At 47.7% G+C, this 13,399-nt stretch overlaps 1 protein-coding gene across 3 annotated transcripts in view; it reads right to left on the minus strand.

Moving 5' to 3' along the window:
- Positions 1 to 7,095: 7,095 nt before the first annotated feature.
- NDRG1 (N-myc downstream regulated 1) overlaps positions 7,096 to 13,399 on the minus strand; it is a 60,255-nt gene continuing 53,951 nt past the window's right edge. For all 3 annotated transcript variants that reach the window (XM_009455958.5, XM_009455959.5, XM_054657033.2), the window contains exons 15-16: positions 11,916 to 11,967; positions 7,096 to 9,037 (exon numbers count right to left, since the gene is read on the minus strand). In XM_009455958.5, coding sequence (XP_009454233.2) covers positions 8,796 to 9,037; positions 11,916 to 11,967 — 294 coding nt within the window. In that variant the 3' untranslated portion in view covers positions 7,096 to 8,795. The remainder of the gene's footprint in view (positions 9,038 to 11,915; positions 11,968 to 13,399) is intronic.

The raw sequence follows: 13,399 nt of genomic DNA on the forward strand, positions 1-13,399 counted from the left end.
TTCATTCACTTACTCACATATTCACTGTCTGTCTACATCCCCAGCGAGACTGAGTATCATGAGGTCAGGGACTGTAACTGCATCCTCTGAGCCTAGCTCAGAAGCAGGCACATGTCAAGAACTGAGTAAGCAAGGACTGGATGGATGGACAGAGTATCTATTGCCAGCTGCCTCAGGAAACAAGAGGAGGAAAAAGAAGCCTAAGGGAGGGTACAGATGCAATGGAAACAATCCTGACTTTGGGCCTCAAGTGGATCTTGATATACCTTTTTCCTGACTAGGCCCGTCTGAGCCTCAGTTTCTCCAGCTGTGAGATGTAGAAAATGATAGTACCTACCCCTCAGTGGGATGCGTATTGCATACAAAATTTTAAAATAGAACTTAGAATACTAAGCACTTAATAAACTTAGAACATTAAACACTTACTAAATACATCTATTATTAGCTGAGTTTCTTCATAAACTGGGGGTAATCAGCAAGGCAACAGTAAGAATTAATGTCGACGTGTGTGTTTGTATATTTACTTTATGTAGCCCTTATTTAAAATAGCAAATGTAAAGAAAACTATCTGTACTCAGTTATAGTGTCACTATCTATACTCAGTTGAATGCTCTTTTACCTCAACCATAGACTGCTTAGCCCCTTAAATTTTTGCTTTTTATGTTTTCATTTTATGCTGTAACTTGATTTGAAACCCAGCTTCTCTAAAGCAGGAAGGGTGTGTTATACTTTTCTGTGTCTCCCAAGCCCAACACAGCACACAGCATATGCTGAGCTGTATGAACAGATGTGCAGATGGCTGGGGCACATTAAGTGAATGCCTCTTTTGATACCTCTTGGCCAAATCCCTCTCATCTACTTGCCCCCAGAACACATGATGAGAGTATAAAGAGTCAAGGGGAGGCTCCATTCCAAAAAAAATATAATTGTCACACGAATTCTTTCTAGGAACACCTCTATCCTGAAGCATATTGGTTTCAAAATTGGAACTTAGATCGTGGAGTCTTGTGGGTGCCTCAGATTAAGATGAAAGTATAGATGTTAGGGCAATGTTTTAGGACATCAGGCGGCTGAATTGGGGGGGAAAATGGGATTTAGGGGAAACGGCCAGAGCATTTTATTATGAAGCATTTTGTTTTCAAAAGCATATTGCAGAGATGCCAGTGTTCTCCATCACCCCTACTGACAAAATCGGAATTCAAAGGCATCCTCTGTATTCAGAGAGCCAATTTCTAGTTGAATCTGGGTTCTTTCTAAATGTAGGACTGAGCAAAAATGGCTTCTGAGGAGACAAACAAGCTGTCACAAAGCCCGTGCACTGTTTCATATGTTTTATTCTGTAACGAATGTCTCCAGATCTCCAGCCTAAACCTCACTGCTCTTGTTTTTCACACAACCCTAACAATGTAGATTTCTGAGTCCATTCCATAAAAAGGGAGAGGAAGCTGCCCGAAGCAGGCTTATTGATAGCAGAGGCCAGCCTGGCAGCAGAGGAGGAGGTGGAAAAATTAAAAACCAGATGAAAGATATAAAAGCAGGTCACCCAAGTCAGAGTGGGACTATCTAACAACAGAGGGACAAACACCCGCCGCAGTCAATAACAACCTTATGGGCATCCACAGTCTTAGTTAGTCCCAGGAACTTACTGATGCTCCACAATCCCAAGACATCAATAGGTGGTGGCATGAGTCACGTGCTCAGTGAACTGTTTTAAAAGACAACAAGACAACAAGGGATTTAATCCATTTTAGAAATGGCTGGGCAAGCGATTTAATCTCTCCGAGCCTTGGTTTTCTCATCTATGAAGCAAGGAAAAGTCCTCACAAATAAATAATGAAAACGGGGAAGAATCTATAAAGCACACTAAATATTATTAAAGGAAGTGTGCATCTGTTAATTTAACAAAAGTCTCCTGTTATGTGCCTTGCTCTATGCTGGCCCTGTCAATACAGAAGAAATCCCACCCACCTGGCCAACGTGGCAAAACCCCGTCTCTACTAAAAATACAAAAAGTTAGCCAGGCATGGTGGCACGCCTGTAGTCCCGGCTACTTGGGAGGCTAAGGTAGGAGAATCGCTTGAATCCGGGAAGCAGAGGTTGCGGGGAGCCGAGATCACGCCACTACACTCCAGCCTGGGTGACAGAGCAAGACTCCATCTAAAAAAAGAAGAAGAAGAAGAAAAAATCCCTAGTTTGCGAGAGAAAGGACACCCACAGTGACATGTGTTACAAATGCTAGATGTCCCATCTCTGCAGGGTGGCGCCTGCCTCGTGGGGCAGGCTGGGCATTCAGCAGACACTTCTCAAAGCAGGGATGAGAAAGGGCATGTTCTGCCACAGTGAGCTTGGCTGTCAATGGGCTCAATCATGCAACAGATACACTCAATTCACCACCACAACTACATCAATTACTCAGACACCTGCTGCATGTATGTGGGGGGAAGGGGGCAGGAGTAACATGAGCCCAGTCACAGTTGATTAGACAGGGAGTGGCACCTGAGTAGAGCTGGACCGATGAGATTCTTTCCCTTAAGAGACAGAAACACCTGATTAGTTTGGGGTTCAAGAACCAAAAGGTCAGGTAGCCCTTGGGTTAGGGCCACCATTTTATGCTTCAGAGTTACACAAAAATCTGATCTTAGAAAGGAGGAGGCTAACTCCTCCCCAGTCCTGTCTCCCACCCCATAAGGCCAAGCCTCACCTTCTGCTCTTGGATTCCATGTGGGACGCTAGCGAAGGGTTTCCAGGCAGCCTGTGAAGCCCAATATAAATACGTAAGCCGATGGATTTAGGCCAGATCTAGGGGTCAACCTAATGACTCTCTTAGGGAAACTATGGAAAGGGCCAAGGACAGACCCTGCGCATGCTAATCTCAGCACACATTTGGCCTCCCAGATGCTGCTGAAACCCAAGAGTCAGGAGATTTGAAACCAAAACAAGCAGCTAGGAGACCAGAATCAGATCCCCAGCTGGCCAAACAGCCTTTGGGCATGTAGCTCTAAATAGCACTGATACATGTAAACACCTGCAACAGTTCCTTCCTCGAGGAAGCCAGACCACAGCAAGTCTCTGTGCCACACTGACTCCTCAAAGCTGGCACAGCCCCCCTGCTGTGATGCTTCCTCGCCAGTTCCTTCACCACTCGCTTTATCTTAGTTCCCGACTCACACAGGACACAAAGTAGGAAAGGCACTTCTTATGTTTGTTGAATAATCACAAGCCAACATGCTCCTCCCTCCCCTGACTTTAAACAGGGCTTCTTAACCTGGGGTCTCTGGGCCCTCCAAGGATCTATGTATAGAATTCAGAGGGCCCTGTTCTCAGATGGGGAAAAAAAATGCATCTTTGTTGTTCCTAACCACTAATTGCAATTTAGCATTTCCTTCTATCTAAATGTAGGCGACAAACCCTAATAGTATCAGCAGTTGTAATCACAGATAATCCTCTTATTTCAATTGCAGCAGATAGCTCAAAGTACAGGACTTTGAAATTGCAGCGATGTTGAGGTCTGCTTCCACATTACTGCTGAAGAAGCGCATGTGACTAGGTCACACAATAGTCACATCTGGATAATTATACTTCGCTATAAGTGGTTTTTGCAGTCTTATGTATTTTATTTTATGCATTTAAAACTCTTTGGAGGAGTCTGAAGCCTTCTCTAACTTATCAATAGGGCCATCCGTGGCACAAAGGAGCCCGAGGACCCTGCCTTCCCCTGAGCTCCTGCTGGGACAGGGTGGAGTTGTAAGGGGGCCACTCTCTCTGAAAACATCACTCCAACCTCACCTCCTGCCATGCACAGCTCACAAGGTCATCTGCCCAGGTCTACACGGCACGTTCTTCACAAGGACACATACCAGGCTGGGCATGGTGGCTCACTCCTGTAATCCCAGCACTTTGGAGGCCGAGGCAGGTGGATCACCTGAGATCAGGAGTTCAAGACCTGCCTGACCAACGTGGTGAAATCCTGTCTCTACTAAAAATACAAAAAATTAGCTGGGCATGGTGGCACATGCTTGTAATCCCAGCTACTCCAGAGGCTGAGGCAGGAGAATCGCTTGAACCCAGGAGGCAGAAGTTGCAGTGAGCCGAGATCATGCCATTGCACTCCAGCCTGGGTGACAAGGGCAAAACTCCAACTCAAAAAAAAAAAAAAAAAAAAGATGCATACCATCCACCCTCAGTGCTGGTGCCCAAACTGGCCCCTCTGCTGGGAACGCCCTCTTGCTCTTCTGTGCTGAGGTGATGTCCCCTCTTTCTTCCAAGTCTAGATCCTAAACAGCAGGGCTGTGAACTATGGCACATCCACATGCTGCACGATGGTGCAGACTTAGAAAGTGTTTACAGCCAAACATTTCACGCAGCCTAAGAAACTCTTCAAGGGAAGTGAAGAAAAACCAACATAGGGAACAGCATGATAGCTGTTTTCAGTGGGGGCATGTCCTTGAGTGTGGGCTGCACTTAGTGACTTGCTTCTATGAAAGGAGAATCTTGGGGCCCCCAAAATCACTAAGCTAAAGGGGAAAGTCAAGTTGGAAATTGATCAGGGCAAACCTGCCTATTCTATTCAAAGTCATCCCTCTGCTCCCTGAGATAGACGCATGTTCTGATTGCCTCCTTTGGAAAGGCTAACCAGAAGCTCAAAATGTGCATGCTGTGCACATGTACCCTAAAACTTAAAGTATAATAATAATAAAATAAAAATTTTAAAAAAAGAATGGAACCAAGTGTCTGTCTCTCACCTAACTGTGACCTGGAATTCCCCTCCCTGCTTCTAGTTGTCCCCGTTTCTGGATGGAACCTATGTACGGTTTTTTTTTTTTTTTTTTTGAGACGGAGTCTCACTCTGTCGCCCGGGCTGGAGCTGGAGTGCAGTGGTGCAATCTTGGCTCACTGCAGGCTCCGCTTCCCGGGTTCACACCATTCTCCTGCCTCAGCTGGGACTACAGGCATCTGCCACCATGCCCGGCTAATTTTTTTGTATTTTTCATAGAGACGGGGTTTCACCATGTTAGCCAGGATGGTCTCTATCTCCTGACCTCGTGATCCACCTGCCTCGACCTCCCAAAGTGCTGGGATTACAGGCGTGAGCCACCGCGCCCGGCTGTATGGTTCTTACATGTATGGATTGCGGTCTCAGGTCTTCCGAAAATGTATAAAACCAAACTGTGCCCCGATCACCTTGGGCACAGGTCGTCAGGACCTCCTGAGGCTGTCACAGGTGCCTGTCCTCAGCCTTGGCAAAATAAACTTTCTAAATTAACAGAGACCTGTCTCAAATTTTGGGGGTTCACACTTCCAAAGAATGAATATGGAAAAGTGGAAAGGGTAACCTGACGATAGAGAAATCTGGCAAACACTACCCCAGCCACGCCATCACCATTAATCCCATCAGTGATAAACCACAGTGATAGCGTGTGGCCTGGATATGATGTGAGAAGCAGGACAAATCACCTCTGTGGGTTTCCCCGAAAAACCCACAGCCCCAAGTTGTACTGTGAGAAAAACTACTTACAAACCTCAGTGGGGAGACTTGCGACAGAATGCCTGACTAGTGCTTCTCAACGCTGTCAAAGAAAAAGGAAAATCTGGCCGGTCGCGGTGGCTCACACCTGTAATCCAAGCACTTTGGGAGGCCAAGGCGGGTGGATTACCTGAGCTCAGAAGTTGGAGACCAGCCTGGACAACACAGTGAAAACCCGTCTCTACTAAAATACAAAAAAATTAGCTGGGCGTGGCAGCCTGCGCCTGTAATCCCAGTTACTTGGGAGGGTGAGGTAGGAGAATTGCTTGAACTTGGAAGGCAGAGGTTGCAGTGAGCCGAGATCACACCACTGCACTCCAGCCTGGGCGACAGAGCAAGACTCCATCTCAAGTAAAAATAAATAAATAAATAAAATCAAATCTGAGAAACTGTTACAAGCCAGAGGAAGCTGAGACATGATGACAAAATGTAATGGGGTGTCCCAGATGGGATCCTGGACAGAGAGAGGACATTAGGGGAACCCCAGTGAATTCTCAATATGGTCCAGGGCTTAGTTAACAGCAACGTCCAACTGATCTCCCGGTTGTGACAAGTATGCAGTAACGTCAGATATTAGTGACAGGGGTCACTAAGTACAGGCTATATGGCAACTCTCTGTATTGTTTGCAACTGTCTGTACATTTTAAACTAATCTTAGTTTAAATAAGAGGTTACACTAAAATCTCTTTTTTTTAATGTAGAGTAGAAAACAAGCATTACAATGGTTGTCATTGGGCATGAGAAAAGGAATGATCTTTCCACATACAGTTGTTTGTAATCCAAACAAAATGTAGCCTGGGTACGGTGACTCATGCCTGTAATCCCAGCACTCTGGGAGGCCTAGGTGGACGGATCACTTGAGGTCAGGAGTTCGAGACCAGCCTGGCCATGGCAAAAACCCCATCTCTACTAAAAATAAAAATAAAAATAAATTATCTGGGCATGGTGGCGCATGCCTGTAATCCCAGCTACTCAGCAGGCTAAGGCACGAGAACTGCTTGAACCTGGGAGGTGGAGGTTGCAATTAGCGAAGATTGTGCCACTGCACTTGAGCCTGGGTGACAAAGTGAGACTACGTTTCAAAAAATAAAAATAAATATTAAAAATAAAAAAGCTGTTTTCCTCGAATTATAGGTTGAAAAGTTTTTTATCCTCATCACTGTGCTGCCCAAGCTACTGGGCAATTGAAATGCAGCTGGTCTGAATGCGTTGCGAGTGTGAAACACACTGGAGTTCCTAGAATGAAAAAAGAATGCAAAATACCAGGTCAATAGTTTTTATAGAAGTGGTAATATTTTAGACGTCTTGAGATAAATGAAATGTATTATTAAAATTAATTTCATCTGTTTCTTTCCACTTTTGAAAATGTGGCCACCGGGAAATTAGAATTAACATATGAGCTGACTTAAATTTCTGCTGGATGTGATGCTCCGAGGAAAGAATTCCAGAGATGAGGGGCTGGGGTCCCCTAGGTGTCAAGGACGGGCAACCCCCCCAGTGAAACAGCCATCCCTGCACTGCAATGTTTCACACACACAATCTCTCAGGGACAGAAAAAAGACACAAGCCGCTGCAAAGTTACAAATTTATTGGTCTGGAAATAAATACAAATATCTCATTAAGAAATTCCTCTGGAAAGACTTGTGCACAATAGTTTCCCATCCGTACTCAGCCTCTCTTGCCCCGATCCCCGACTTTTCTACTCAAGGCCAGGGAAGGCCTCCAAGGTGATGGGCGGCAGGTAACGAGTCATTGCCTCTCACGCCACCTGGAAGGCTGGACTACTTCCTCCTCCCAACTGCGGGGTCCCAGAAATCCTCGGGTCCCAGTGGCTGACTTACAATATTCAATTCACTCCGACCAAACTTCCTATGAGAAAATCCACGGTGAGCCAAAATGAAAAGTACAAGGCAGTAGTACAGGAACCTGGCAGCCGCACTGGCCACCCAGAAACGTCAGTGGTGCTGCCCCATTCGGCGAAAGGTTAGGGAGCGGGAAAAGAGGAAGCAGGAGAGGGAAGGAAAGTCCCATGGAATACGTATTCCAGAATCCTTACATTTTCTCAGCCACCGCTCCCCACGTGAGTTCCCACCCCCCACCCCGACAAGAGCAAAGAGTTCTGAGGATCCAAGAACGTGACCGGGTCAGACAGGTTCAGCTACTGAGTTCACGTTCCAGCCCAGCTGTCGAAGATTGAAAACTGGATTTAAGCCAATCACACAAAATTCCTGGAACCAAGCTGGGATCCACAGAAATCACAACTGCACTGGATCTCAACACAACCATAAGGAATCCCTTACATCGAGTAACCCCAATTCCGCCCCACCCCAGTGCTCCTACCCCGGCCCCTGCAAGGACACTCATCACAGCCAGGGCAGCTGTGGAATGTTGCCCTCCATTCTAAGGAATGCAAAACAAATCTAAATGATCTTCTCCCTGAACAAGAATAATCACTGGCTCATGTATCAGGGGTGGGAGGTTGGGGCTGTGGAGGAGAGGCAGAAAGCAGAACTAAAGCCTTCAAAAACCATGATGCCCAACGTTTGCTGAAATATTTTTGTCTGTAAAGCCAGATTTTGTTGCCTGCTTTTGCAGCACATTAAGAGGATGCTAGAAAAATCAAGCTTGTTTGCTTCTGCATTCAAAGCTTTCTAGACGCACCAACTTTAAAAATCGGTTTCTTCAAGTTAACTACACAGATTTGTTGTTCCAAATTCCTCTAGCCTCGACATAAATCCCACCTTTTCCCCTTTCCTGTTCTGCCTGTTTAAAAGAGGTGCCTGCATGTCACTATTACCCCCCTCCCCAAATGAGAAAAGGATTTTGTTTGCGGAAACTGGATCAGCTTCTCCTCAGTTAAAGAGGAAACGGGAAGTGGGCGGCTGGCCTTCTGACCAGGCACCCGTTTGAACCAGGATGCTCAGGGCAGCCTAGGCTTGGCTTTGTGAAGTGTGTGCTGCTACGTGTCTTGTTTTTGGCAGTTTGGTGTCTCTGAGGGAGGGGAGGAGAGTGGCAACAGGCCACTAGTTAATGGAAGAGGATGCGATGCGGAGATGCTTGCTTCCTTCCTTTGGTCCACCGCCACCCCGCCTTTGGAGAGGGCACCCACGTAATAGACCCCATTTGTCTCCACCAGAGCTCACTCTTACAAAATAAGCTTTGGATTAATACCGAGTTAGGCGCAGTGTGGCAGGCAGGGGGCGAAAAGGGGCTGGGGAGGAGGGGGCCACTACAGAGATCAGAGTCCGGGGGCGGCAGCTGGGCAGGCCGCCTAGCAGGAGACCTCCATGGACTTGGGCCCGGCGTTGTTCCCAGCAGCACCCGAGTTGGGGGTGATGTCCAGGTGGGCCCCCTCGCTGGTGTGGGAGCGGCTGCGGGTGCCCTCGCTGGTGTGGGAGCGGCTTCGGGTGCCCTCGCTGGTGTGGGAGCGGCTGCGGGTGCCATCCAGAGAAGTGACGCTGGAACCAGAGGCTGTGCGGGACCGCATCAGGCGGGTCATGCTAGCCGAGGGCACTAGGGGAACAAGAGACAGCCGGTTAGAGGGCAGGAGACTGCCAGGTGAGGAGCCAGGCATGCCCGTCCACCAGCCACATGCTCTTCTGCGTGCCAGCCCCAGAGAAGACTTGATCCCTGCAGCCATCCAGCTGCTGGGCCCCCGTCCTCTCCATGTCCACTCGGAGAGAGAGATGGCAAGGCCCAGATGCGGGAAGGAACTGCCGCAATCACACCATGAGTGACTTGAACCCAGATCTGGGTCTGAACCCCAATTCTGCCACCTCTTAAAAGCTGTGTAATTTTGAGAGTGTCCCCCTGAGCCTCCCTGTTCCCATCTGTAAAGCAAGTATGTTAAATACTGACCCCTGGTATCAGCACCTGTGTGTATGCCCATGACCCCATGCTGTCCATGATCACTGGAGCAGGGAGGACACCTGGGGTCAGTGGCCCTGCACATCACAGGTGGGGAAAGGGAGAGGGGCCACACGGCAAGTTCCTGGCATGGCTATTCGTTGTCATCTCTCCCAAAGAAGCCTGTCAGCCCAGGTGCTAACAAGGGCGCTGTCTATTCTTTGGGATCTTCTCTAAGACCTCAAATGCTCTTGCACATGGCACGTGCAAGTGGCACATGCTGATGGGGTAGCACGTGCTGATGGGGTGGAATGAGGAGGAACAATCCTGCCCACCTGTACCGGATGGGACAGTGTCCCAGAAGATTCACACCTACCTGAAACTTCAGAAGGGAACCTTATTTGGAAATAGGGTCTTTGCATATGTAATTAGTTAAGGATCTTGAGATGAAATCATCCTGGGTTGAGAGGGAACCCTAAACCCAATGACTGTGATGTCCTTATAGAAACAGCACACAGGGATATGCAGGGGAGAAGTCCACGCAAAGACAGAGGCCGAGATTGGAGTGATGCAGCCACAAGCCACGTAAAGCCAAGGATTGCTGGGGCCACCAGAAGCCAGGAAGAGGCATGAAGGTTCTTCCACAGCAGCGTTGGAGGGAGCAAGGCCCTGCCCACACCTTGATTTTGGACTTTAGGCCTCCTGAACTTTGAGAGAATGGATTTCTATTGTTTTCAGCCACCCAGTTTGTGGAGATTTGTTACGGCAGCTTTAGGAAACTAGTACTCCACCCAACTGAAGCATCATGGCTAGGAGGCCACACTGAGTCAGACATCAGAAACAGGGGCAGTTGATCCACACCAAGCATGCAGGGCTTATGTTATCTCCTTGATAGGCACAGGGAGGGGCTTTTGATGGCAGGCACTCCCAAATAGAATTAATCCTTGCTGAATTGTCTTAAAGAGCTAGTTTTGAATTCAGAAAGAATTGGGGTCAATGCCACATCTGCAGCTCACATATTTCTCTGAGCCCCTACTTCTCACCCACAAATCTGGGATGTCTACTGAGCAGGATGAGAAGCGTACAGTGAGCACTGATGTCAGGTGTGCAAAGGGTTCATCAAGCCAGCACCCCGTGGTGTGCAGAAGGCCAGTGACCAGTTCCTTTCCTTCTCTTTGGCTGATGCCTTTGAGACCATAGCTCTTCCTGTTATTTTCCCCCCAAGACCTGCAGGAGGCTTCGGCTTTCTGGTAATAGAAGCCGATTTGGGGAGAAAGATGAGGTCTAGCATTCACTTCCTTTCTCTCCAGAACACACTCTCAAAGCAGAAATCCAAACCCTGGCGGGACCAAGACAAATGGGAGCCACAATTCACACCGTGCAGGGTAAAGCAGGGCTGCCCGCGGCTGTCTCCATGGCTGTCTCCAATCACAGCCTTTGCCTGCAACTTCAGTCGGGGAAAGCAGGCTAGAAAGGCAGGAGGCCCACTAGCAGATAGCTTCTGTTGGAAGAGGGCACCTGGGGATGTGGATCCTGCCTGAGCCTGAGGCATGGAAATCAAACCTGCCAGCCTTGCCTTGCTAGAGCTAATCATGGCTAAGGTCAATGCTAGGACTGCAGTCAGCTTACCAAGCATACTCTTACTATACATGGGCAAACAGTTTAAGGAAATGATAAATGGGATCAGAAGTTCAATAACTTCCTAGTAAGGAAGGACACACGAATTATAGTTCCAAACAGTAGGGTCAGAAGGACCATGGCTGACAAGCCCACAGCACTGAGTGTGGCTGCTGTTCAGCCGAGTTACAACTCGCCAGGGTCTGTCCTAGTCCTGGGACAGCACTTCTGGAAAAAAGGCTGTATGTGTCTAACAAACTATAACTGCAAAATAAGAACGAGTGAGTTCCTGAATGATGCTTCCAATGTATCCTCCACTTCCCAAAGCTCATGACTTGACTATGGCATGCTCCACCTTGAACATAAGCAACTTTGTGAGCCACTTCCACAGAGCTTCACAGTCTTCAAAGAATTTCCACAGATCCGCCCTCTGCTCCCCACTTACAACCCCGAAGCCTCAGCTTCATCATTGATAAGATGGGCTAAGAATATGTCAAAGGAGTACTGTGATGGTTCAGTGAGATAAAATAATGTGTTAGTAATCTTTCATCAACGTCGACACCATCTTCATCATCACTGTAGCTGGTGGTCTCTTAAAACTTGTGATCAAAATTTTTAAAAATGTTATTGTTTCACTGTTGGTCATTGTCTTGGTGCTTAAAGGGACAGTCTTCATCTAAACCCCCCAAAATCCCTGGTGTGAAACAACTTCTGTTCAACAAAGGAGGAAAAATGAGCCTCACTGATACATGAGAGGCTAGATCCTCCAGGCTGCCACATGCCCTCCACACACCTAACTCTTTCCTCCCAGAAAGCTGAAGCTGGCCAGGGGGACACAGAATTGCTCATCCAAACCTGGCTCAGGACAGAGCACTTCCAATTCCGACACATGCCCCGACCCACTGCACACGGGGAATGCCATACTCACTGTATCCCATGCCCTGCACGAAGTACTTGAAGGCCTCAGCGAGCTTGGCCGGCTGCAAGAGACAAGGAGAGAAAATGCAGTCAGTTGCTGGGGAACCAGATCACCCGAGGCCATGGGGGGCTGTGCCTGTGGTCACCTTCATTTGAGAGTTTGGCTCAAGACAAAAGCCATCACGTGTTGACAGGACAAAACACAAAAGTAAAAGGAAGAGTATGGGACAATGATGGGAAATTCACCCCACAGCTGTGGAACTTGGACAAGTTACATGACCTGTCTGAGCCAGTTTCCTCACCTGTAATACAGGGCAGAGTATCACAGCTATTTCTGTGTGTTTCTGGGGAGATTACCATCCACAAAGGGACATGTCTAACCCAGCAAGTGGAACATAACTGCATCGGCATCATGAGCCACTCCCAATGCAAGGGGCTTTGCTGCGTTCATTCATTTACTCCTGACAACCCCTCACGAGGTCAGTGCTACCTTAGATACATTTCATAGCTGAACAGATTTGGACAGGTAAATCCACTCAGGGTCCCACAACAAGTAAGTGGTGGGTCCTGTACATTAACCCAGGGCTCTCCAAACCTACAACACTTGTTCTTGAGGCAAGTCACTGTCAGCCTCAATAGCAGGCTGGCTGAAAGAAGGGATGATGGATAGATGGATGGGTGGAAAGAAAAGGATGGATGGAAAGAAGGAAGGAAAAAAGAAAGAAAGGAAGACAAGGAAGGAAGGAAGGAAAGATGGATTAAAAAAAGAATTGATGGACAAAAGGAAGAAAAAAGAGAAATATGAACAAAAGAAGGACAAATAAAGGAAGAAAGGATATGAAGAAGAATGAACGGATGATGGTTGGATGGTTCGTTGGATGGGTAAACAAACCAATTAATTAACAACTAACTGGGCTACTTTCAGTGAAATGCGTATGGAATGCTGAGACCACATCCAGTTCTACCAGTTCTCTCAGTTCATTTAATGTAAACTTGGAGGTGAATGCTCAAATATCAAGGGCATACGTGCAAGGCGTATCTGTTCTTCAGTTAATCCCAACTGTTCTATCCAGTGCCCTGGGTCCTATTCTCCTGAGGCAGTGAGAGGGCACTGGTAGAGGCTGGGCTGACCCCCCTCCCTGCTCTCCACTAACTCCTGCCAGGGTTCCACAAAGAGCCAAATGACATTTAAAAGAGCGGCTATGCTCAAATTGCCCTCTGGAATTTGTGTGACAGTGGAAGAAAGAGACAAGAGAAGCAGGTCAGGGCTGCAGGGAACAGGGACGCCTGTGTTCGAGATGGTGGAGAGAACCAAGAATACAAGCTTGGGAATGAGAACACTTGGGCCCAATTTTAGCTCCAGTAATCATGGGCAATCTCTCTCAACTTTTGGCCTCAGTTTCCTCTTCTGTGACACTGGGATAAAATGCTTGCTCTTCCCACCTCTGAGGGCTATTGCAAGGACCTAATTTAATCAAGGATGGGAAAACCCTG

The sequence above is a fragment of the Pan troglodytes genome, chromosome 7 (assembly GCF_028858775.2).
Source record: "Pan troglodytes isolate AG18354 chromosome 7, NHGRI_mPanTro3-v2.0_pri, whole genome shotgun sequence".
Taxonomy (NCBI): domain Eukaryota; kingdom Metazoa; phylum Chordata; class Mammalia; order Primates; family Hominidae; genus Pan; species Pan troglodytes.